At 40.4% G+C, this 26,388-nt stretch overlaps 3 protein-coding genes across 3 annotated transcripts; all 3 read left to right on the plus strand.

The window, feature by feature from the left end:
- The first annotated feature begins 511 nt into the window (after window positions 1-511).
- LOC145465132 (contactin-associated protein-like 2) lies at window positions 512-5,515 on the plus strand. Its single transcript, XM_081448903.1, has 2 exons — window positions 512-1,164; window positions 2,787-5,515. Exons 1-2 carry the CDS (start codon window positions 932-934, stop codon window positions 4,930-4,932), a joined length of 2,379 nt encoding a protein of 792 aa, XP_081305029.1. The 5' UTR covers window positions 512-931; the 3' UTR covers window positions 4,933-5,515.
- Window positions 5,516-6,583: 1,068 nt separating this feature from the next.
- LOC145465134 (nucleotidyltransferase MB21D2-like) lies at window positions 6,584-17,399 on the plus strand. The gene is made up of 2 exons (XM_081448904.1): window positions 6,584-7,009; window positions 12,443-17,399. The coding sequence occupies exon 2, from the start codon at window positions 12,470-12,472 to the stop codon at window positions 13,769-13,771; it is 1,302 nt and encodes a 433-aa protein (XP_081305030.1). The 5' UTR covers window positions 6,584-7,009; window positions 12,443-12,469; the 3' UTR covers window positions 13,772-17,399.
- Window positions 13,910-23,544, plus strand: LOC145465131 (contactin-associated protein like 5-3-like). The gene is made up of 3 exons (XM_081448902.1): window positions 13,910-13,984; window positions 17,418-18,750; window positions 20,515-23,544. Exons 2-3 carry the CDS (start codon window positions 18,482-18,484, stop codon window positions 22,730-22,732), a joined length of 2,487 nt encoding a protein of 828 aa, XP_081305028.1. The 5' UTR covers window positions 13,910-13,984; window positions 17,418-18,481; the 3' UTR covers window positions 22,733-23,544.
- The last annotated feature ends 2,844 nt before the right edge of the window (window positions 23,545-26,388 follow it).

Below are 26,388 nucleotides of genomic sequence, written 5' to 3' on the forward strand. Positions count from 1 at the left end.
GATTGCCTTCGCATTGGTGCAAATCTCTCTTCCACTGAGAAACCAAAATGTCTTATTTTGAGTTCCCTTTCGTTTATAAACCATCAATTTAAGTGCAAGCTACTTTTTGAGTGCGGTTTCTCCTTTTTCTGATCGCGTTAGATATTTCCAATTACTAATAATTTGCTCGCTCATTCCGGTAAATAAATCAGAGAATGTCATTGGTTCCGTCTTGCATCGTGTTGTGGCTGATCATATAACCTCATATACAAACGAAGTAACTGGATCCATTTGGACTACCGATACATATTTAAAGTGACTGGATGTCAGTTTATTCCATAATAAAGTATAATAGCCTTCGTGTTTGTGTCATTTGTACTAACATTGTTGTAGGTTTAGACCACGGCGAAAAAGCAAGTAGGTCCAGTACAGTCAACTCACGCAGCCTCTTATCTGGGTCAGTTGCTTATAATGAAATCGTGCTCGTGACGATATTTAACTCAGTTCAGCTCTCTTAGTAGTCTCAAAAAATTTCTAACCCTCTCCGGGTTGTAACAAAAACAATTAGATAAGTAAATAGATTACCAGTTACCAGATAATGATAATACCAATAATTTGTACACAGGGGCATTGAAAACCTAAAATAAAACACTACGAAGACATGAACAACCTAAAACAACCTAAGCCAGCTTAGAAAGAAAGAAGCTAACCACCTAAATCTTTCTTAGTCGTAAACAAATTACGCGAGACACTCAACTGCTATTAGGTAAGGATTCCATTAAGCAAGTCATTCATTTCCAATTATTTTATACTGCGGTCAGGTGACCTCCCGCTTGTTCCCCTACAGTTCAGGTTATAAGTATGCAAATCGCATCACCTATTTCTCAAAACAGACTTTTGTCGTGCGGCCTTTGTCATGTAACCTCGATCCACGTAGTTCCTGAAGGCAACGATGAAAATTACTCTTTACCTGGCTGTTCTTATCGTTAAGGTGATATCTGACACTCCAGTTGCTCTCAATGGCGATGGGTTTGTTTCCTTTGACTTGAAGTCAATACGAAGCAACCGTCGGCAATCGAGTTTACGTTTGAGATTCCGTACCATCCACCCAAATGGTCTTCTCGTCTACAGTAAAGGAACGATGGGTCACTTCTTACGGATGGAGATTGTCCAGGGAAGATTGCAGTAAGTGAAACTTGTGGTCTGACGCTTGCAGTCAAGAACGCCAGTAGTGACTCAATGAAATTCTGGTTCTAGTTGGTAATGTTGAATCGAGCTCGAAAACAGCGTCGCTCTGATTCTGAAACACATTTCATATCCTTTGAAGTTAGACGTATTTCAGAGCCTCTACTTCGTATCCGATCATTCCCATAAACTATTGCATGCTAACTTGCCGGTGACTTACCATACACGCGTGTAGAGCACCTTTAGTGAACACGAAGAGTAAATTGCAGTAGTGCATTAGTGACTTGAGAAGAATCTAATATGTGCAGTCTTTATTTTCTTTTTAAGTCAGAAGAACATATTTAGCTCATCAGTTCCATTGGTCAGGTCTGGGGTTTCTTTGATTAGAGATGTTGTGTCTGTTTGAAATAGGAACAAGAGATGACACAGTGATCGAAATCAAGATGAAGACCTCTGGTTTTCATTCAATATTTTCCTCGAAACCAAAAACACCTGATCGACAGAGTTATTATTACTTCTTTTTGCCCCCACGTCAGATGGTTAGGTCTGTGCATATTCAAAGGTGGGTGTCGTATTGTAGTGGATCTTAGCTGACCAATATTCATATTTGCTTGCTCCCAGGAGACATTTCTAAATATTACAATTACTAATTGTGGAATTTTTTTTCGGAACCACCAACCGCAAAAATATCTTCGACAACTGAAACGCGAATAAATTTAATAAAAATCGCACCCAAGTGGCTTTCTAAAGAAAAATCGATTTGAAAAGGTTTCCTCAGACTTGAATAGGTTAACCTTTCTTTTTTTATCCGTATGTTTTACAACCATAGGTCGATAAATGAATAAATAGAGATGAAAGAAGGAACTGAATTATTGTCTGAGATATCATCGAATGCTATAGGCTGATAAACTGATCCTCAGAACGATTGTTTTTAAAAGTTCTCTTTTACAGTAGACACTCAAACCAGGAACTCTTGACATTTTATTGTAAATTCTTCTTTGGGTGACTATAGAAAGAAGGCTCTTCATATAATGTATCAGTGTTTTTATGGCGTAAAAACGCTGAATACTCTTGTGAGTATGGAGAATGTTAAAACTGAAGCCGTTCTGAAGACAATCTGCATTATCTCAGAATCAGATCAACACTGGAATACTGATACGCTGACTCGACGCATGGCAGTAAGTTGCATAAATGGTGGCTTGCTCCAATTTTAGGAAACAGAGGATCCAGTTTCTGTGAATGTCGACTTTGAACCAGTCCAGTTTCCGCAACAGGAAACCACTAGGAGTATTTCTATTCTTTTCAGACTCGATGCTAGTCTTTCGCAGGTCAATACATCGTTGTTGCTACCCGATTCAGGTCATAAAACGATTCATTTGGGAGGTTACAACTGTTCTGTTTGTACATACCACCTTGCTATCAGTTGCGTGTGGCAAATTGCGCAAATGTAACCTCCCAAATGAATCATCACGTGGTCTGAATTGGGTGGCAACATGTAAGCACGTCAGCCGAATCCATCTATTCAATATAACTTTTAGGAATCGCTTTCGCATGCCATCCGATCGATATTCATATTTTGAATGCAGTTAAACTGAAAATTATTCCTTTTCTTTCCTTCTCAGTTACGAGTCGTATCTTGGTGCTAGTCAAAAAGGCGGTGGCATTTCCACCATCACTTCCTCAAATAAAGACCTGAACGATGACAGATGGCACAATGTCACGCTCACTAGAGACGGACGAAAGTCCGTTCTGTGCGTTGACCAGATCACTACTTCCGACATATTTCAAGGTGACAACGAAGATCTCAACTTAGACGATATTCTTTACGTTGGTGGAATGAAAGTTGAACGCCACCGACGCTTTCACATGACGGCAGCGCGAAATTTTCGTGGATGCCTTCAGGATGTAAAATATGGCAGCACCAACGTCCTAGTTGGTGCAGGGACTGGAATCATTGGGTTTGCAATTCATGGAAAAGTTTCATTTAAGTGTAGATCTAGGCCGAATCGCATTATTTCTTGCACAAATCCGAATTTAAGCGTGAGGATTCCTTGTCGAGGATTGAGCCCTGCCAACTATTTCTTCACTGCAAGTTTTCAATTCCGTACCCATATCAAAGAAGGTCTCCTCGTTTCATTCATCGCCCCTCAAGCAAAGTTTTATATCTTCCTCTGGAAAAGTGCCCTCGTCTTTGAAGTCACCTCCATGAATGGCTCGAAAACAGAGCTAAGACTAGGTTCTAACCTTGATGACGGCGAATGGCATCCACTGACATTACATTTCGCGGGCTCGTTAATTCGCCTAGGTCTCGATGGACAAGAGAAAACTGAGCACGTAACTTATTCCTGGTTGATTACGGATTCCACGAAGCTTCGACCAAAGATTTTTCTTGGACAAGAAAGAAGACGAAATGCGATAGAATCGAGCTTTGTTGGGTGCATCTTAGATTTAAAAATCCAAAACCGTGAAATAAATTTCAAAGATTTAAAAAGTAGAGATACCCAGAATACGATCTCGAAATCTTGTCATTTGCGGAATCGATGCGAGCCGAATCCTTGCAAGAACGGAGGAAAATGTTCGCAAAACGGAAAGCAATATTATTGTAATTGTGATTACACAAACTTTGAAGGAGAAATCTGTGAAATTTCTTTTTACAAACCAACTTGTGAACACTACAAATCTATGGGATTGCGGGGCAGCACTTTTTGCCTGTTGGATTCTCAGGGAGTAGGAAACCCTTACACTGCACTTTGTAACGCAACAAACTCGTCACGAACGTACACAGTGATAACGCACAATAAAATGACAGAAACTCTGGTGGCAAACGCGAAACTTGATTTTTCGGGCTCCTTCTACAAACATGACATAACCTATACTGGCTCCTCTGGAATAAATCAGATCAAAGCACTAATTCAGAGGAGCAAACATTGCCGACAGTACATAAGATTCCATTGCTTTGGATCAAAACTACTTAACACGCCTCGCGGACCCTCACACGCGTATTGGTTATCACGCGACGGGAGCAGGCAGGAATATTGGGGCGGAGCTGAGCCCGGCAGTAAAAAGTGTGCTTGTGGAATGACGGATCCTCCCTCCTGTGCAGTAAAAACGAAGTTCTGCAACTGTGATGTCCGTGGTGAAACTTGGCGGGTGGATGCCGGGTACTTGAGGGACAAAAATACTCTACCTGTCACGGGACTCCTTTTCGCCAAGAAAAGCAAGAGATCTGAATTTGCACTGGGTCCCTTGGAATGCTGGGGATATGTAGACGAACACTTCGAAGAAACAACGAACCAGAAACGGAAAGACAACCAAATCGATTATCGATTAAAAAGGGTTTGCCCTACAGCACGAAATATGAAGAAGCAATTGACGGAATCAACTCTTGGCACAGAAACCCCAGAAATGACTCCAACGTCATCGGAAAATACATCCTGTAAAGCGGAAAACGGGACTTATCAGCAATGCCCAAACTTCATCTCCAACCCTGCTGAAAAGAACTCGAACAGCACTGGTGCTGGGCCAGGTGGAGATCAAAAAGCTTTAAGTCGAAACAGTTCCCTCCGATCAAATGAAACCACAACCGCCGCAAGAATGGACGACAACGTAAAAGGAGATGGGCTGTCAGTAGTGGCCGTCATCATGATATCTAGTGCACTCGTAATGTTTATTGCTCTGTTTATTGTACTTGACAGAATCAATCGTAAATACAAATCTCCTTTCCCTTGTAAATATATTGGAGCGCCGAAGATCCATGTTTGCGATTGACAGAGAAACTCGAGCCATACTTGGGTGTCTCAAAATTGTATGTTAGCTCACGGTGACCTCAGAGGAAGGCAGGATATCCAATCCTTATATATGGTTACGAGAGAGGATAAAGGGAAAAGAATTTATCCCTGGTGTAGACCTTAGTCCCAAGGTAATCTATTTTTAGACATGGTTCCCAGTTCTTCCGCAGATAATGTTTCCACAAGCATTAGGTGGATGTTTTCGTGGAAGATGAAAGTGAGTGTAAGGATGCTTGAGCTGTTCATATGAACAGAATCTGCTTCACAGGATTGGCTATTTCTAAAACCTCCTGAGATTTTCAAAACCGGGAAAAATCCAAACATAATTTAAGAAGGATTACCTTGTTAATTTGGCTTATGTGGGGGGTTAAATAAACATGACGAGGACGATAACACTATCGGTTAGTCTTAAAGCTTGAAATCTTTTTCCCATTCCCGTAGTTGTTTGGATGTTTATTTTTTTTATTTCTTTTGTTATGTATTTGTTTTTGTCCTGCATGGGTTTGCAGTCATCTCCCAAATCCTTAGAAAAAACAAACTTTTGTGATTATGATTCAGAAATGTACAGGAAATAAAAAATATACATTTTGGTGTACTCATGACACCGTTGTTAAGGAAACGTATGTAAATATTCTGCGACTGAAAGAAGTCCGCTAAGTATAATAATAAGTATAATAGTAAGTATAATAAGAATGAGAAAAATAAATTACAGTGCTGATGAGTCTGATTCTGATTACACGTTTAGACTAAAGTTTTATTTGCTCTATATGTAAATAATATGCAACAAACAGATATATACAACAAACAATCGAATTAAGTATAATCTGTTTATTCTTTAAGAATGTGAAACAGCACCTTTCTGCGTCGGTCTTTGTGTGTTACTTAAACTTAAGCAGGAGAGCCGGGCGGGAGAGCCGGGGCTATCCCGCTCTTGTTGTAAACTTTCGCCCGAAAATATCGCATCGTCCCGACTAGCAGCTCCTGGGTCTCCGAGTATCGGAGTGAAAACCAGCCCAGCCCAATTCGTGCGACACTGTTTGTCTAAGTTAGTTTTTTGTACTTTTATGATGCAGATTTAGCGGACATTATATTGCAAAAACAGACCCATTGTTATATATTGTAGCAGCTATGTCTGTGACGTCAAACTGCTAGAGAACACACAGCTTTGGAGGAAGGGAAGATCTACTAAGAGTTCGGGGTAGATAGGATTTTGAATAATAAAATATGTGGCAAAATAAAATACCTCGGATGGCAAAGTCATAAAAATTCTATCGTTTCCGATGTTTACGTCTCATTAAAATTCTTGCATTCGAGAGCCCCCTAGAGGGTTAGACGTCCTGTGTGCTTATCATTCGTTGGAAGGAACTGGATGGGAAAACCGACTATAATGGTAAGGGGTCTGGTAAAATCACCAAACCAACCGAACGGGAAAGCGCTTACTATTTTATGATTTCGAATTCGGTTTTCGAATTGCCCTTGAGGAGACTGAAAACTAGAGAAACGAGCAAATGGAGAGGAAATTTCTCTTGCATGTGATTGGCAAGTTGTTGACGTTATTCGATGCACCAGAAGATATGCTATACAGCTGTTCTGAGAAAGGTTGTCCAACAAAACCGTACACGACAATGCCGAAAGGTATTATGGGTAATGGGGGTTCATGGTCCTTGATTAAGGCTTTAGGTGTTTCTCAGACACAGAGGGAAACAGCACAAATAAATGTATTTATGCATTCTCTTTCCTTGTTGGTAAACACCGTGAACCTCAATCAATCAACGTCAAACTCTTTCTACCCACAATACCAATCGGCATTGTCGCGTACGATTTTTCGCTGTTGTGGGACAACCTTTGTCGAAACAGCTGTATACTTCTGACTAAGGACGACGCGTCGATCGCGGGGGACAGCTGGTCCCAGTCCACCCCAGACCATAAAATAGCGAGGCACCCGAGGCACCTTGTTCCGCTGAAGAAAAGAAGATTAGTCAATAGCTGTGGCTTCCCCTGCTTTCTCTTGTCGCAGAGAAAGTAAAGGTTCAAAGGAGCAAAGTGCTTGTATAAAGGTAAACATGTTGCAGCTGTGTGAATATCGGATGAACATACAAAGATAATTACTTTACCCCAGTAACGTCAGGTCAGGGAATTTGAAGCCCTTCGCCATCCTCAGTTTACGCCGAAGTTCATGTCACAGCGACTTGCACTAGTTTCAGAGGACTCAAATAGTGTATCGATTTTTTAATCTCTAAATCACTTGAGGATTTTAAGAAGCATAACACACGCCATGCACCCCCACCAAGAAATTGGGGGAGCACCTCTCGGATTTAAAACTATGAACCACTTGCTCATGGTTACTCATGTTATTGCTCAGAAACCTATTTATAATCTCAATCTGTCCTATGATAATATTTGTCTTCGTCACCAACTCAATTTTGCGGTAGTAACTAGTATCTGAAATTAAAGTGTTTAGGGTTTGGGACCAGGGCTCTTTAGGTGAGGCACAGGTAGTCATGGAGGCGTGGTAGCCTCATGGCTAGTGTACTCACCTCCGGTTTAAGCGGCATGGGTTCCAGCCCAGATCGGGGACATAAACGTGTTGTGTTCTTGGGCTAGACACTTTCCTCTCACAGTGCCTCTCTCCACCCAGGTATATAAATGGATGCTGGCAAATTTAATGCAGAGGGATAGCTCTGTGTAATAATCCTATAGGTCACAAAAATTGACTCGGACTTCCCCCACCAATTTTGACTTTGAACAGTGGACCCTAAATCAAACTTATGATTACCTTTAGAAAACTCATGCTTAGAAAGGGTCCCAAAACTTACTGGTGTATGTAACAAATATCTTGTTCTTATCCTCAATATTAGACTGGATCTAGCATGTAATAGTGACTAATGTAAGGGAATATCATCTAAACCAGTTTCATGCCATTGGCATCTGGAAACATTCCCCCAGTTAATAAGCCCTGCATATTGAAAGCTAGTTCGATTTCAATCTGAAAATGAGTTACTTACAGTATGCTTCCTTTTAATAGCCAAAAAGTCGATATTTTCACCCTGTCACACTACTAGATTCTTTAGATAAATAAGATAAAATACATGACTGAGTGTGTCTTTATTTGAGAATGAACTTTATTTATTCATTAACTTGTTGGTTCATGTACTCAATCGTTGTTAATTGATGTTAATTTAATTAGATTATACAATTATAGTTTATTTATTGTAGGAAAAGGTTACTTTTTTATCAGGTGTAAGTTGAATATTTGTCAAAATCAGTACTCTATTTCAGATAAGTTGTGAGTTTTTGTACCAGCTTTCCTTAATGACCTCCAAAACACATCCACGGTCGAGTGTTGATCGATACCCTCTAAGCACTGACTAAGGACCAACTGATGATCAAGTGTTGATAGAGTGTCGACCGAGTATCGATCAGGATGTTGACTGAGTATTGATTGAAATGTCGATCGAGGGTATCAATTGAGAGTATCAATTGACACTTGACTGCAGATGCTTTTAGTACACATCAAGTAGTGGACATTATAAGAGTTGGCAAGAGGGAAGGGAGGTTAAGAGAGCTTATCACCATACAGGACTTATTCCCAAGATAATCTCTTTCCTGACCTCAGGAATCTCAGTCCTGAGGGTCTTGAAGTGATCAATCCTATGACCCAGATGTTACTCACTAGGACAGTCCAAGGGGTAAGATTATTTGTGAGAGGACTGGATACCAAATCTAGAAATAACTTTAGAGGGATTACCTAGAGAATTAAAGGCCTATGTGGGAGATGAAATCTTGAGACTTTAAGATTCATGTTTCCCATGAGCGGCTAAAGGCTGGGGATCACATGACCAGAGCGAGATGTCGTGTTTGAAAATGTCATGTTAGTCATTTACCTCAAGCTTTATTGCCTTGAACTTTATTTTATGCCTGTACAAATGCTGAAATTGAATTAAGTAACCCTTTTTCTACAAATGGGATAAATTTTTCAGGCAAATAAGCAATTACCCAGCCTTTTGTTGTTGTTTGTAGAAAGGCACTGATCCTTAGTGGAAATCCGATATGGCGGCGGCTTAAGTTGAATGTGTGTTTTGTGATGCTTTATTCTTTTAGAAAGCTACACACGCCAGAAAACATTTTATTTTTCAAACTTGGCATTATTTTGACAATTTGTTGCATTTACAGGGTGATTTCTATTCACTCCAATTTACTCCAAACTAAATTGATTTACATCTGAACGGCAGATGACAAATATCTAACCTCAAACCACAGGTTGACATTCACGGTAAACATGGATCTAAAGGTCTCTAAAATCTCTTACCCTTCACCCTCTTTTGGAGTTGGCTGCATTAAAACCCTGTGGGAGGCGCAGTGACCTCATGGTTGGTGAGCTCAAATCCGGAGCCAGTGATCCGAGTTCGAGCCCTGGCCAGAGACATTGTGTTGTGTTCGTGGGCAAGACACTTTACTCTCGCAGTGCCTCTCTCCACCCAGGTACTGGCAAATTTAATGCTGGGGGGTAACCTTGCAATGGACTAGCATCCCATCCAGGGAGAGTAGAAATACTCCTAGTCGCTTCATGCTACTGAAACCAGGATAAGCTCTAGCCTGATGGGCCACTTGGCTTGCATGAAGACTTTTACATTGAAACCCAGTTTGAGGCAATGCTTACACGTGTACTGCTCCCCATGAGGTTCACCTGCTGTTTGTTCCTTGATCTTCCTTAGTAGTTCTTAACATGATGTCAGTATGACTTTCATGAATACTGGTGTGAGTTCATCCTGGCCCCTCTTACTGCTCTGTGTTCGTTTACATGCTACTAATACAAAATGTCATATACCAGGGCAAGACATACCAGTGTGAGTTGACTATGGCTGCTCTACCAGGGGCCCATTTCTTGAAGGTCCTGAAAACTTTTCGCACCCGGAAAGCCGTAGCAAAATCTCGAAGCTTATGCTTACAGAGCTGTTTTATTCACATATTTTTTAAATGAACAGAGGTTCTTATCATACAAGAAGTTTCAGGCGTATGCACTTCTCCGTTTCTAGATAGAGATGAACTAAAAATGGCTTTGCGGGCCTGAAAAGTTTCTGGGACTTTCAAGACATGGGCCCAGGTAGGGTACGAAAACGCACACTGGTATCAGATTAAACAAAGATTGACCCCTTGTTCTGGTACAAAATCAGTTTTCTGGTGGTTGGAACTGTTAAGCACATGTTTAGTTTAGTTTAGGCATCCAAGCCAAGATGGTGTCATGTGACCCACATTAGACATCTGATAAAACATGGTCTGAAATAATGCAAGTTTTCAGATGTAATCACCCCAGCCCTTTATTCTATTCATAATTTCTCTATCAAACAGACTGAGCTAGATATGGGTTCAAATTAACACCCCACCCTACAAAATAATCACAGCTCATTGACTTTTTAAGCAATAATAATCCTCTTTATATCTGTTTATTTTCTTTTTTTATGTACTGAAATTGTTTGGCCTTCAGAACAAAACTACTTCAATGTAGGGCCAGGTTAAGTCTGCATTTGAGCCTACTGGTCCATTAGGCCATAGCCTCTATCAAAGCCATCCTCCCCGAAAAAGACAAAAACGCAGAGTAGGCTTAATCAGGCCAATGCTTATTTTCTGGTTTGCGAAGCACTAAGTGAATAGGGGTATTTTTACTCTCCCTCAGCTATGGACGAGATGCTAATACATCATAGGGTTACCCTCCAGTGGCAGATCCAGACCTTGAGCTAAGTGGGCTGGGGGGGGGGGGGAGGGGTGGGGGTTGTTTTGCTTGCCCTGCCGGCTTTTCTTCCTTCTGTGATTTTTTCTTTTTTACCCAAAATAAGGGAGAGGGGGAGGGGGGGGTAGGCTCCCCAGGCCCCTCCCCTTTAGTGCATTGGTACTCATGTATACTCCTGAATAGAAAGAGACATCATGATAGTGAAGTAAACAAAATTATCCTGACTCCTGGGTGGAGGACCACCATATAAAAAGGATGGAGCTGCTCGTCGTACCTTTTAGGGGTTGAAAAAGCGGTTTTGGTACCTCTGAGGGTGTTCAGCCTCAAAGGGTGTGCAGTCGCACAGCAAGAGCGTTTGTAGTACCTTTTAGAGTGTTGAGTCTTAATCGCTATAGTTTTAAAATTCTGAAAGCGTCAGTTAAGGTTACCGTATACCTTCAGATCGGCAATTTTCTTCACATTTGGATTTTTGGGTCAAAGTAATGGTCGAAGAGTAATTTCTAATTTCTAAAAAAAAAAAAAAAATGAAAAAAACGAAATATTGGCGGCGAAATGGAGGTTTTACGTTATGGCAGGAATTAAAAGTTCCCTCTTGATTGACAGCCCAAAAACGCGTATGCAATCAACCGAGACGACTTTCGCGGGAATATCACCTATATGGATACCACGAATTGGCTGGCTACTCACCTTCACTCAGTTGATCAGCATTGTGAATCCAAGCATTTTTCGTATTAGGTGTAGTTCCATTAAGTTATAAGTAAACATGGACCACGGAAAACTCCGTGGACCAGTTCCAAAAAGCGAAAACAGCGAAGAACGAATGAAAGTACATCTCGGAGTTTGAAGAAGGGAAAAATGTCCTCGCGGATGAAGCTGTGGCTATCGTATCAAGCGGGCAAAAAGATCGAGTCAAGAGAAGAGAAAGGTTCTGTAAAAATTTGGGAACTTGACAGCGATAACATCGATTTTTACAGTGACTCTTCTCTTCTCGAGAAAAAAACTTTCCAAACGCTGATTGGCTCAGTGATCTGAGAACCCAGTTGAAGGCGTTTGTGGGTGAAGTTTGTTTGCGAAGCAAGAGATTTTTCCTAGCGCTGTTTTCTCGATTAAATTTTTTCGCTTGAAGCAGACACTTTAAAGAGTTACAACTCAAAGGGAATTTCTTCGATTGCCCTCAAATTTGGACAGTAGCTAGATTAACATAATAAACAAAGACGTGTCTGCGAATTGTTTATTTCGAAATATGTTTTCTCCGAGAGCGATTTTTGTACGACCCCTTCACATTTTTTAAATCCTATTTCGAAAATGTTCTGTAACTTTTTACTACAATTGAATATGGCAAAACGCAGACACGCTTTTTTGGCGCTTTTTGTCCTTAAACCGGGGAAAAAAATAAATTGGCGAAAAACAAACTTCGCTTTGACTTGTAGCTTCCAAAAGGTGATTAGGGCGCTCGTGTTTAGTGGTCCTGAAAAAATCGGCAATTCATTTCATTTTAAAATTCTTGGTATAGTTTGATAGCCAGCCCTATAAGCTTTAATTTGATATTGGGGTTTAGGTATCTACCGCTTAAACCGGACGCGCTACATCGCTTGGACGCGAGACACCCACGGGGGCCCTGACCAACTCACCTGCACTCATGCGCCATGTAAGGTTTTATCATTTTCCCATGCTATATGGGCAAGTTTTTCAAGGCCAACAATTTCAGCACCAAAATACCGTTCAGTCTAAAATAAAATGTATGTTTTGCTCATGTCAATAGGTAAGACATCATTAGAAAGACAATTTCATGGCTAACAGTAAAAGTGAAAACAGCCCCCAGGAAAGGGTTGATGTGCTATCTGGTGTACCATACAGAGATCTATCAGACCTGATGGCCCATTACCAGGCAGACCGAATATATAACGAGTCACAAATAGTAACAGATAAACTTGAACAGTTCAATACTTTTGTCACAGAAGAAATTCTACCACGTATCGGTGAAGTAGATTCCAGGTTTGATTTTGAAGAGGTTATCCCAACTGGAAGCTTCAAAGAACATTCTGTCATTAGCCAGAAGACAAATTTCCAGAATTATATCGAACATGAGTTTGATTTCATGCTTGTGTTGCGTGACTTGAGGGCACATTCTGAGGGTGTGTCTTTAGTTGATTGTGTAATTTCAGGCAAAGAGAAACAAGAAGCTTTTAAGCATGTTGTTCTCAGTGGCGATAGCCTTAAAAGATGGCAGGATTGTTGTGTCTTTAGAGATGGAAATCATTTGTTAGATGCAGACAAAATCATGCAGTCGTTTGAGGAAGCTGGGGTTACAGTCATGAATGAAATGATGGAGAGAGAGGAGGGATTTGTGCCAGGTTGTATTGCCATCAGTAGAAATGGACCAGCTTTGACACTGCAATTTGACATTGCAAAGCTACCTCTTGAAATGCAGTCTCCATACCCGGAAGACTGGCAGGGTGTCACGCTGCGCAAAGCGGGATACAACTGTATTAACAATTGGAGTATCGACCTGGTCATCTGCGTTACAGCTGCAGATATTTTCAATACCTATGATAGCTGGACTTCCAGAAAGCGGAAGTGGCCCTCAAACGACGTAGAAAAAGAGCTTGTTCGTATGTCCGCCCATTTGGTCGCTAAATCCATTGACTCAATCCCACATAGTTGGCGTCTTTCGACATCAAGGGCTGAACTTATCCTTGCAGATTACATCATTGAGACTCAACCACTGGTACGAAAATGCTGGTTAGTGTTAAAAGCTATATTGAAAGCCCATCTCTCGCAACCCAAATTCATCACCTCTTACAATCTGAAAACTATTCTGTTCTACACGATGGACCATGTCCCTCCGGGTTACTGGACTGAAGAGAATCTACCCGAGCTTCTTTTAGCTGTTATAGACGCAATCAGTATCGGCCTGGCTACCCGTGCATTTCCTCATTATTTTCTACCTAGTGTGAACCTACTGTCACAATCCGCCAGCGAGGATCATGTAAATGGCCTGTTACAGAAATGTTATCAGGTGCGAACAAAACCAGGCAAGTACTTAGCGTCAACCCCAAATTTTGAGACTTATTTGACGGATCTATTGTGACCGCCTCGCGGGATTTCGTTCCCAGATCTCTTCAACTTCAAGACGAATAAGACTTGGAACGAGATGAAACCGCGACGACAACGGTAGTAAGAACGTCACCAAACCAAAAGGTTAATGCGCAGAACAATGGCTGTGTACGTACGTTATAAATCATTGTACATCCCCTGCAAATAAGGGTGGACAATTTGACTTTTGAGGGGGATGGGGCTTGGGGTGAGTTTGAAAGATTATATTAAGCAATTAGATTTCTATTTAAACAATAGAGTGTTTGCCTCGAGGAACTATCGGCTGATAGTTGCCCAGCGGAAATTTGGTGTTCTTAAAACAAATATTCGAAGCTTCGAGGGCAAATATGCCAGTTTTAAGAACCTCAAATTTCCAAGGGGCAACTATCAGACCTATAGTTCCGAGACATAAACACTCTATTGTCTTTATCGTTCACCACTAAATTTTCTTCCGCTCGCCAGTTCAAAAATCATCTTGAATTATTTTCAACTTTTTTTAAATGAAAGCCGTGACAGCCAAATGTGAAATTGTAAAAGGAAATTGACAAAAACTCACTTGATAATTTCAAGTGTTTATTTTCTATAATCACGCTTGTTTACAGAAAAATTTTCACGGACGAGTACCAACCATCCGGGTATTTTCCTCGGACGAGCACTGTGGGCTGATAGTGTCTCTCCGCGGATAAACACTATCGCGTCACGTGATCAATTTAAACCAATACGAATCGGAGAATATTTAGTGGCGAACTAACACGCATAGAAATCGAGAGCAAATAATCTAATTGTTTTAGTATATATCAACTAGTCGTTCAAAACTTATCTACATCATCTTCACAGACACTTTGAAAATGCCCAGAAGCGGCCGTCATTTTGTTGCAAGCGCACACTGCTACGCTACTCACTCTCTATCACAGAATAGATAGTGAGTAGCGTAGTCAATCAGAGAACAGGATTCGTGATAGAATGCTAGTAGATTTTTACTAAAACTAAATATCCTGCAAGCGTAATTGTATCCCCCGAAAAACTTTGCACATGACTACTACCGTAAAGAAATTCACGCTCGTTCTGTGAGCCGAAAAAACATGCATGTTACAGGTCATTACACGGAGAGGAAATATCATGCATACCCACGTCCCGAGAAAAAAACTTCCTAGAGCACTGAGGGGTTAAAAAAAATTGTGGCTGTACTACAAAATCAAATATGTCTGTGAAGATAACCTGCGTAGAGGCTCCCGTCGAGCCCGAACGAAACGAAACGTCCCGCTCCGATCGCTTCGCTCTCCGAATTCTTCAGTTTAGCGCTCGTCCGCTCGCTTTGCTCGCCGAAGTTTTTTTCCGTCCTTGCCGGGAGCCTGTACTGTTCGCAGGCTACTGTGAAGAGGATTAGATAAAGTTTTGAACGGCTTGTAGGGTTATACTGAAACAATTAGATTAATCGCTTACGATCAGGGGCGTACCGCGCCGGTAAGGGAGCGGTGGTCGCCTAATCTCCTGAGGCAGAAGTTCATGTTAAAAGAGCTCGACAACCAACATATTAAACAAGAAGACGCGCTATATAAGGAAGTCTTCCCTGTGAAGATCCAAGTCTCATTTGTCAGTCACCGTTGACGTGCGCGGGCAAATTCAAAATGGCGGGCGATTTGAATACACGAAAGGTAAGCTGCAAGTGAATTAAGTGTCTTCGTTGTCTTTACTTGCAGTAAAATGAAAGTATCTTTATCTGAGAAAAATTAGTACTTCACAGATCACTATTTTATTGGGCGAATCTTAAATCGAGGAGCTTATCGGTTGGCTTGGTTCAATTTGACCAAAAGAACGAAAAACGTTTTTCATACGAAGCGAGGAGATATTTTACTCCAGACAAAATAACCTACAGAAAAGTAATTATAATGATATTTTCTGACCGTTTCTGGTTAGGTTTTATTGCTTTGACGATTAAACAAATACTAAGCGTTTGTTGTTGTTCTCTTCACCGTCTCCCAGCTTGATTTTTTTGGGTGAATTCAAAGTTAGGGGGAGGAACTTATGCCCTTTTATAACGCGCTTTCGTGTTTAAGGGTATCTCCCCCCACCTCTCTAATTATATGACCGTCGTTTTTGTTTTTGAACATGTATGACCGTCGTTGCAAACATTTTAAAACGAACCAGTTTTTGAAATATTTTATTTTCAATCTTATTCAATACTTTGCTATCGCGTTTAATTTTTCACCGTAAACGTCGATAACGAAACTATTTTCCACACAATCCCGCGAAAATCAATTTTACTTTCTATTTTCACTTGACGCAAGCGGGTTTTTTTTATCATCGTTATCATAATTACGTCATAACCACACGCCGAGGAATTGATAAGCATGTAGCTCATATGTATTTTCAGTCCTTGGCTGTTGATGTTTTAAATCGGTTCACCATTCAGTGTTACGAGCCATTAAGCTGTTATCGAGCACACTGTAAAATAAGTGGCACGAAAAAAGAAAAAAAAAACATTCAGATATGAAGTGAGAAAACCTCCTACGAAGATTAATTAGTGCTGCTCACAAACCTGACATAAACTCGTCGCAAATAGCTCTTCACTTTTTTAACTCCCCAGACTTTGTGTTAAAATGAAAAGTTCTCAAAAATCATGTTATTAGACTCGGGCATATACGTGGTAATTTTATGTAATTATATTTCTGACATCTCACATAAAGTGAATGGTTTTTCACTCCCCTAAAATTCAAGGCTTTTGGTTTCACTATCAAAGATCAACTATCACAATATGGTTATCAGCGGGGTAATTTAATTTTCGTGTAATTTAGTTTCATCATCGTTTTGAGTTATTGTACTCTGATTGTATTCTAATTTACACGAGAGTAGTTTTTCTGAGACCTTGCCCGCTACGTGAGATTGCCCTAGATATTGCAGATAGTTTAATCTCTTAGTCCTGAACAAGAGAGATTTATCAGAGAAGATGGTGGAAAATATTTTACGAGTAAAATGCAACTGCTTAAAGGTGAAATGTAATGAGCAAAACTAAGAATAAGATTATGCACTTCACATTAGTAAAAGAGCTTATTTTAAAGACATATTTCCAAGTCGCTAACCTTGAATTACTCCTGATATTTCCCGGCTAGCGATACATTGTAATATAATGTTCCAAGTTGTTGAGTCGTTCGCGATTTTTGCTGGTTGTTAGAATGACAATTTTGTAACATTATAATCGCAATTTCCCTTCCAAGATTAACCCCAAACGAGTAAAACATTTTGAAAATCAAAATAAGAGTAATTCAGATTCACAGTCAATTTGCAACTGATGAACCGAGAAGAGAATGTATTCAAACAACATTGTCCGGCGAAAGTGTCCAAAATGATTAAAAAAAAAAAAAATTGTCAAAATTTCTCAGCATTATAAATTTCACTCCGACTTGTTGTTTTTACTTGATCTGAAGAAAGTACGAGAAACCCAAGCATGGCAGACTTCCTGAGGAGAAGAAAGATAAACTCATGTGTGAAATAAAAAGCTCAAAATCAAAGCTATTTTGCGATCTAAAGACAGACATGCTTTTAAGATTGCTTAGAAACTTGACGACATGCTAATAAATTTTAAATGTAGTTAACGGTGCAAATAGATCAGGTTCACCATTTTTGAACTTTTCTCCTTTCAGGGAATTTTGTGACAAGATGTTATCACCGAAGGTACATTATTCAATAGTCTTTCTATTAAATGAAGATAAATTCTGGCATAAAATATTTAAAATGCAGGCCGGCTAGTCAAAGGAATAATAAACCTTGAAGTGACAAGGAAAGCCACAGAAATTCTACATCCACGCGACAGGAGAATAAAGCCCGTGCGTTGAAGCTTCCAAGGGTTCCTTTTGATTTGGAACACCTCCAGGGACGTCCATGATCATTTGCTGGTATAAAGAGCCAGTTAGAAACGTAGAATGGAGCGCATTTGATAACACCGAGTTCAGATCGCTTCCCGTGTACTGTGATTAAAGTTAAAGAGATCCCGGCCTCCCTATGGCAAACTTGGTGTCAAGTGGTAGAAAACCAATGCGGCACGTATGGGAGAGTGATTTATCGTAAAAGCTCATTTCTCTCGGGAATAGATAGGGATTTTTTAATTAGTGACCCAGTCTTGATTTAAATGAAATTCATTTCTTCCGGGTTACATAAGAAGTCCATCAGTTAATGTGTATCGATTTAAAGACGCTTTCCGAAGCCATCATTGTTTAGGAGTTTTGTAGATCGACACAAGTTCGTTTTAACAACTCTTGAATGCTACAATCCTTTAATTACGTACTGCAATTCTTCTTACTTTTCAAGGGTTATTAAGCTTGTTTTCATTGCACTGATTCTGCGGAAGAAAATCCACACAGCTCGTCGAGAAAGTGTCAAATAAAACACCTGGCGATCTCAAACGAATATAAAACAATTAGTGTTTATTAACTCGCCATTATCTCATTGGCTGATTGATAATTTCCAAACCCCTTCTAACCAAATCTTCTGTTCGGCTGTAGTTCAGCGACCAAAACAGGTAGATTCCTCTTGCGGGGAAGACTCGCTGCATTGTGCTTTATTCTCTCATGCAAATCAGCATGATTCAAGGGGTACGGAGCGCCCGCAGCGGCGAACTAAAGTTTGTTCGCTTGTAATTACTCACTTCAAATCCACAACTGTTCTCTTTCTTTGAGGCGTCACCCAGCGTCGCTTTTGCAAAGGCGCGATGGGTTTCCCGCGCGAAATGGGGATTTTACTGGTTTTCTTCAGTCTCACCTCGACAAATGTATCTGGAGATCAAGTTCGTCTCACTGGCGAAGAATTTATTATCTACGAGCCAAGAAAAGCCGGGGATCCTCGACAGACGGTGATTAAGCTGCGATTTCGAACTATTCACACAAATGGTCTTCTCGTGTACAGCACGCGCTCGGGGAACAATGATTTCATGCAACTCGACGATTTTCTGCAGCTCGACATCCACCACGGTCAAGTGCGGTAAGGTTGTTGTTATTTTTAACAAGTTGAAGTGAATGGGAGTGTTCTGTGAAATTGTAAACAGTTAGACATCACTTTCTTCCCGTACAAAATGCAAACAAAGTGAAATGGGTAAGGATTTCATTTTACCACGTCAATTTACAGCTTGATAGATTGTGATAATGGATGGCCTTGACATCTTCACACGGAGGCTAGTTTTGTTGGAGATACGCTCCAGCTTCGGTTTTGAATCCATACAACTTTCCAAAGTTCTTTTGGAAAGAAATAGGAAATACGTCACTCGTACGTTTAGTTCAAATGGAACTGATTCACTCTGTAAATGTGCTGAAACTCAAATTTCTCATGCTGCGAAAGTTAATTCCAAAAAGGCTATAAGCAACACTGTAAAAAATATGAAATAAATGTAATTTTCTTCGTCGCGCACAATTTCCCGTTCCTAAAATAAGCGCCGAACAAAACAAAGCGATATTTATTTTGATTGTTAAAAATAGACTGTCAAAGTAATTTAGTTTTAAACAAAAATTTCACCTTTAGAATATGTATCGATTTAGAAAAATGGTAAATCAAAAAATTGTATGATTCATGAAGAAGCTATTAGAAATCTTGTTTTAAATTTCTAAATCTTGTTATCTTGGTCATCGATGCAAAATTCGTGGGTTTTTACGATCAAGATATGTTTACAATGATTTCTCTTTTTCGGTCAAGTACTGTCTAGTATAATTATAAATATTTTGCCCTGGCCACCAACTATGACGAAGCAGTACAATAAATTAGCGGGACTTCTATCGAAATTAAAATAATATTCGCTCCAACTATTTTCCCAGAAGACGTTAAACCCTAGACAAAAAATTGCAGTCTGTGTGTCGCAAGAAATCGAGTAGATCTATATGGAAAAAGCTCGAAAGAGGAAGTTTGAAAGAGAAAGGCAATCATTGTATTTCTCTGCCTCGAAAGGAATTGAGTTTTTCTGCTGGTTTCTTATGAAAAACAAAATAATTGTATCGTATCAGTGTTCGTATAAAACTTGAACGTTCCTGAATTTAAATTTAAATTCAGGTGATCACGTCGCCAGTTCAAGCTCATTCATTCCACAACCAAACATTAACAAAAATATGTTTCAAGGCAGAACGTATTAAATTTCATTAAACTCAGAACTTCTGGACACTCGGAATTATTCAATGAAACTGTAACGTTCGCCGGGTTACCTGCTTTTTAAATGTCCCTCTATTGGGCGAAATTACTTTCTGCGAGGCAGTAGATCCCCAGGCTTTTTCTAGTTCATCTATTGCAAAACTAAGGAAGTAGAGCGCTAAGGACCGGTCATTTTCTGTGCTTCTAGCCAACCGTTTCTTCATGGCTACATCTATAGCTCATCCTTGTTTTTCAAAAATGCGCTCTCTGAAATTTCTCTTTGCGGACATAGGCTTAACACGGGTGATATGGACCGCTGGTTTGGGTTAACCGAGACACCCCGTTAATGCGGACTCTTTCTGTGGCCTCCATTGCGTCAGCTTTAGCAAATGCAACTGTACTGGACAACACAAAAAAACCCAGCTTTTTACAATGGCCTTGGCCACAATTTTGTCCAGCTGCCGCATTGATTTAATTTCTTTGCGCAAGTTAATTCCTAATGGCAAATTGCAGATTATCTTTTAACTCCTTTTAAAATCGTTTTAAGATCATTCCTCCTTGTACTTTCTGCTAATTTCATAATAATTCAACCATATACTCCCCCCTAATTGATTTCTAATTTTTGTCCTGTAGTTACCAAGCGTATCTCGGAGGAGATCACCTACTTGGAACGCTGAAGATAAAAAATCCAAAAAAAGACTTGAACGACGGCCGCTGGCACAACGTGACTTTGACACAGGACGGTCGAGAAGCAAAACTGAAGGTAGATTCTGTTAGTTCTTCGGGTATCATTCCTGAAGCGTACCAGGATCTTAATTTAGACATCGTGTATATCGGTGGCATGAAGTCCGCCACGTACAGGCATTACCACGTGAGAGGGACACGAAATTTTCGAGGATGTCTGGAAGATTTGATATTCCGTGGTAAAAATCTAATCTCAGGGGCAAAAGGTGAACTCCTTGGCTACGATGCGAACGGAAAAGTGTCGTTCAAATGCGAGGAGCTCGACTACAGAGTTGTCACTATGTCCAATCCAAATGTTGGCTTTCGAGTGACTGTCAAGAAGTTGCCAGCGGATAACGACACGTTTTACGCCAGTTTTCGATTCCGTTCACACGTCGAAGAGGGTCTTCTGTTATCGCGGAGCGCAGTCAAAGTCAAGCTTCACCTCCGCCTCTCGGCTGGAAGTTTACTTTATGACGTCACAGCTCCTAACGGATCAAAGACCGTGCTGAGCCTGGGTTCTAATCTTGATGATGGTGAATGGCATAACGTGAACGCCAGTGTTAGAGGGCGAGAAGTTCGTCTGCAGTTGGACGGACGAACCAGAACGAAACCGTTGAATCACTCCTTGTTGATGCAGGAGTTTGCTAATAGATCTCGTTTAAAGATCTTCCTGGGCGGTTTTGACGACAACAGAGACTTTCCTGGCTTTGTGGGCTGCATTTTAAACCTGCAAATTGACAGCCAGAAGATTATCCTGAGGAATCTCAAGAAGAGTAAACACACTAATGAGGATTTAAAGTACGCCTGTCGTTTGGAGAATCGTTGCCAGCCCAATCCGTGCAAAAATGGTGGCCACTGCTCGCAGAACTGGCAACGGTTTTATTGCGACTGTGAACACACTCAGTTCGAAGGCGACACATGCGAGATTTCGAAATACAAGCCGGCTTGTGAATATTACAGGGCTATGGGACTGAAGACGAGTATGCGCTGCTTGGTAGATTCTGTAGGAGATGGAGATCCCTACACGGCGTTATGTAACGTAACGGACGATCTCAAACGAACGTACACCATTATAAACCACAACAAAATGACCAAGATCCGAGTTAGCGAGGCAAATATCGTCGGGACGCTTTATAAACACGAAATAACTTACTCGAACTCGATCAGTATGCAACAAATTATAAAGTTGATAGAAAACAGTAAAGAATGCCGCCAGCATATCAGATTTCATTGCTTCAGTTCAAAATTACTTAACACGCCTCGCGGACCTTCACACGCTTTCTGGTTGGCACGTGACGGCGAGAGACAGGATTATTGGGGCGGAGCTGAACCCGGAAGTAAAAAATGCGCATGCGGAATGATGGAGCCAACGTCTTGCGAAGGCACGGCGAAGTTTTGCAACTGTGATAACAAGGATAGTCAATGGAGAGTAGACGAAGGATATTTGACTGATAAAAGCGCCTTGCCTGTTACTGGACTGGAATTTAACAAGAAAAGTGCAAAATCGGATTTTACACTCGGACCATTGGAATGCTGGGGAACTATAAAGGAGAAAAAGATTCCCAAGAAGAGCGATCCTTCGATCGACATGACTCGATTAAAGAAAGCTTGTCCAAAGGCAGGGCCGTCCACACCATCCTCAGCTCGTACTGCCTCAACAACTACCACCCCAACTCCGTCGACCACAAAGAGCTTGTGTCCAATTGAGGGAGAACGGGAATGCGCGAATGCCTCTTTATCATTCACTGAGGTCACCACAACACCCGCCCCCGGAAAAGTTAAAGAAACAAGACAAACAACTCCTCTAGATCCGGAAAAGAGCTTGGAAGATTCAGCGAGTGAAATATCTACAATAGCGATAGTTATGATCTCTGCCGCGTTAGTTGTCATCATTCTACTTTCAATGAAGTTTGCCCTCCCTCGCGTCATAATGTGCATTCGAACTCATAGCAAGCGCGGTGAGTACATCGTCCCCCCGGCTGGATCATCTGGATATCCAGCCAGATTGCTGCCGCTAGTAACCAAGCGGTCGTCGATCCGGGGGAGGCAGTTAACACAGTGTGGCGCCAATGGCAGATACCTAGATGGAAATGCAGCGGGAGGATTGAAATCATATTGGGTGTAGATATGGCTTTTATATATGGAAAACATAGCAACGCAAGTCTACGGTTGGCAAGATTTAAGAGACTGAGAGCGGGCGGCTTTCAGAGACTAGAACTGCTCGATAGAGAATACTCGCTATAACAGAAAAGTGCATTTGGACCAAGAGAGGATGTGGAGTATGAGAGTTGTTAATCTCTCATGAAGGCCTCATTCCCAAGACAGCCCCTTTCAAGTCAGTTTGAACACTCCCGGTTTGCTAAAATCCTACGAAGGTCTAGAAATAGCCAATCTTGTGACGCGGTTTTTTCTCACGTGGACAGGTCAAGTAACATTTTCGTAAACCCTTGCTACATTTCCATGAAAACATCCACGTAAAGCGCGTGGTATACGCCAGAGGACTGGGTACCACGTCCAAATGTAACTTGAGAGGGATTACCTTAGGAGAAGGTGGCCTAACTCCCCTCTTGATTTGAACTGCGCATGTGTGAAAAGTGTATGTGTGATGATTCTTATTGTCAGATGACGTAAACAATCTGACAAGGTCCGTAGACGTACACTGCCTTTTGAGAATAAGACTGTAGCTTTGATCAGAACAAATTACAATAATCGTGTATCATACGAAAAAAATTATTGATGAACGTTGTTAATTAGATATTCGTGAAAATTCTCGATTAACGAGAGCCAATACGCTTTAAATTGCACAGAAACGGAGTTTTAGCAATTGATTTTATCTTGATAGAATGCTTTTAACGACTTGATCAAAATTCTTGGTTTTGAGGGCTATTAAACAAGAATTTTACATGTAATTAAAGGTTTGCTGATATTAAACTATGAAGGAAGTATATGAAATGTACATACATATTCATTGTTTTTCACATTGTCTTTTTACAGTCCTCGATAAAGTTTACAGAAAGTGCTTATGTTTTTTTTACAACGATTCAAGAATGGGGCGTACAGAATAAGCTTGTCACATCTTTCTACATCAGGAGTTATTGTAATCGAGAAAATATTGTACAGGAACGTCGTTTCATCTTTTACTGGAGCTCAATCAAGATATTTCAAGTCTGTTTTTTCTTTCTGAGTCTTAAAGTAACAATTTGTAAGGTATAAAAGAGCAACGAAGAAATGATAAACCAATACTAAACAAGGATGATAAAACAAACTTCCGGTTCAGACATCGGAAATTTTCAGAGGCGAATGATTCACATTTCAAAAATTCAGCAATTTTCGGATTTTCCGGAAAAGAGGTCAACCTCGCGAGGCATACCAAAAGTTTTGGAAAATTCTTCCCGGGAATTTTCGTTCCATTGATTTTCTCCCGGTATTGCCCGAATTTTCGGTTGAATGGTTCACATTTCAGAATATCAGCAATTTTCGGATTTTCCGGAAACTTTTCCAAGGCTTTTTTCGTACCATTTGTTTTTCTTTCGATAGTTCCGGAATTTTTAGTGAAATGGAAAGTGTCCGAGCAATACCCAAATTTTCGAAAATTTCTTACTGTAAATTTCAATTCAATTGATTTTCCTCCTGGAATTTCCGGTATTTTCAGTTGAATTGTTCGCCTTTCGAAAATTCAAAATTTTCGGAATTTACCAAAATTTTCTTAGGAAATTTCCATATCATTTACCTCCATTTTGAAATTTCCAAAATATTTGGTTGAATAGGAAAAACCCCTTGCCTACCGTTACAGAAACCCAAATAGTCTAGGTAAATCTATTCGGAATATAGCTCACTTAGGTTGTCTCACAGAAATAGTACGGGAGAGACAAACACCCTTAGCTATTGACCTCCTCCTCTTATATCATATTAAGTCAGCCAATAAACTTTTCTTAACCGTTTTATTACATGATCAACTATAGTAATGCTATAATTGGTTTAATGAGTTAATCCTGTTCTAAAACGTGTTCTAATTTAGGAATGCGAAAGGCTAAATATCTATTGGTTTATACGCGGAGTAAATGCCTTGAACTCCCGTCCCGGTGAGGTAGCTTCAGCTACTTAACACTTTACTCTAGATAAAGTTTTATTTACGTGGTGCTGACAAGAGCCTTGGAAAATGTTTCTATTTTCTATTTACTAAAACTAATATAAAATGTTTAACCTGATTGGGTATTGACAGGCCTTAGAACCGTTTTCAATCGAGTGTCGAAAGGCCAAAACCAAAGTAGTTACTCTGGCCCATCCCAATGGACACAGACAATTCAGTGGACCAATCACAACTCGCACCAAATTCATGTGGCCGACACAAAGCGCGGGAAAAAGTATATGAACAAGTAGCAATTGATTTTGGTTTTGCTTCTGATTGCATGAGAAAGTGGCGCGAGATATTTTAACCAATCACAAAGCGTAGTAAAGCAAAGCCAAGGCAAATGCGAATTACTTTCGACACTCAAGTGAAAACCGCTCTATTGGGCAGTAATTGGTCATGTTGCTCGTCAAGTCCATGTCTTTGGACAATGAGCGCATCTCAGCATTTACGGCTTTTTTGTGAACTTGAAGTTGATAAGGGTGAATTAACCGCTGTAGCATGTTTGTGAAGTTGATGGCTAATCATAACGTCAGCTTCACAAACTAGATCACAGCGACTAATCTACCCTCACCAACTGCAAATTGATTAATAGATGAGTGTTTCACTTGCTCGCTGATGAAGCCCTAAAAATTCCTCAGAAAGCAATATTTATGTTCATCACTTACAAGCTCACGGTCCATATTGCATAACTAGAATAGAATGTCCTTCATTGTGGGTCTCGAAAGTACTGTCATTTCTTTCTTTTCATTTCTCAAAAAGTTTAAATCTTGGTTGTTTTCTTTTACTTAAATTTTGAAATGGTTAGGATTAATTTGCGGGGAAAATGGGCTAACAGCTCTTCGTGTCGTTTAATTCGGTTAGTAACCATGCTCATCTGTAACCATTATGGAGGGAGCTTCTCTAAGCAAAACATTGGTTGAGTCATCACTGCCAGTGTGACGTCACCTTTCGCTTCGATTAAATTCAAAATGGAATCTTTAACCACCAGACTACCCCTTTATGGTCTCCCAAATTCTCAGTAGGGAGTTTAAGAAACCACGACGGCGACGCAGAGGAAAACGTCGATTAAAAAATGAACTTAAATTTTACCGACGAATCTCGCGATACTCTAAAGTCATTTAGTTTGTTTATCATTATCAAAACTATGTAGAAACTCGATATGGAATACAGCGTTAAATTCGAAATAGAAATTTAAAAAAATAGCCGTCGTCGTTCGCGTTCTCCAGACAACGCAAAATGTGGTCATTTCGCGTTGTTGTTTTGTAGAGGACGGCAAAGAAATGCACGAAGACTTATAACGCACGTGCTGAGCCATTGTTCTGCGGATTAAATCTTTGTCTTGGGACGTTCCCGTTGCAATATCTGTCGGATGATTGCAAGCCCAATGGGACTCCATGCCACTTACCATGCTATTACCATTATCCATTTTAAACGTTTCTCCTTTCAATAGGAGATAGAAACAAAAACTCAATGAAGGGAAAATAATGAAAGAACAGCAGCCTCTTTTTGTTAGTTTGTGATCCCACCGATTTCGCCGAGAAAAGCTAGATAAAGCGAGCACTTTGTTTATGATAAACCTGGCGAGAAACAATGTTTTCTTGTTCTTTAACCATTAGATGCCTAGCGGATCATTGCTTTTCTCAATGAAG

The sequence above is a fragment of the Orbicella franksi genome, chromosome 13 (assembly GCF_964199315.1).
Source record: "Orbicella franksi chromosome 13, jaOrbFran1.1, whole genome shotgun sequence".
In the NCBI taxonomy this organism is placed as follows: Eukaryota; Metazoa; Cnidaria; class Anthozoa; order Scleractinia; family Merulinidae; genus Orbicella; species Orbicella franksi.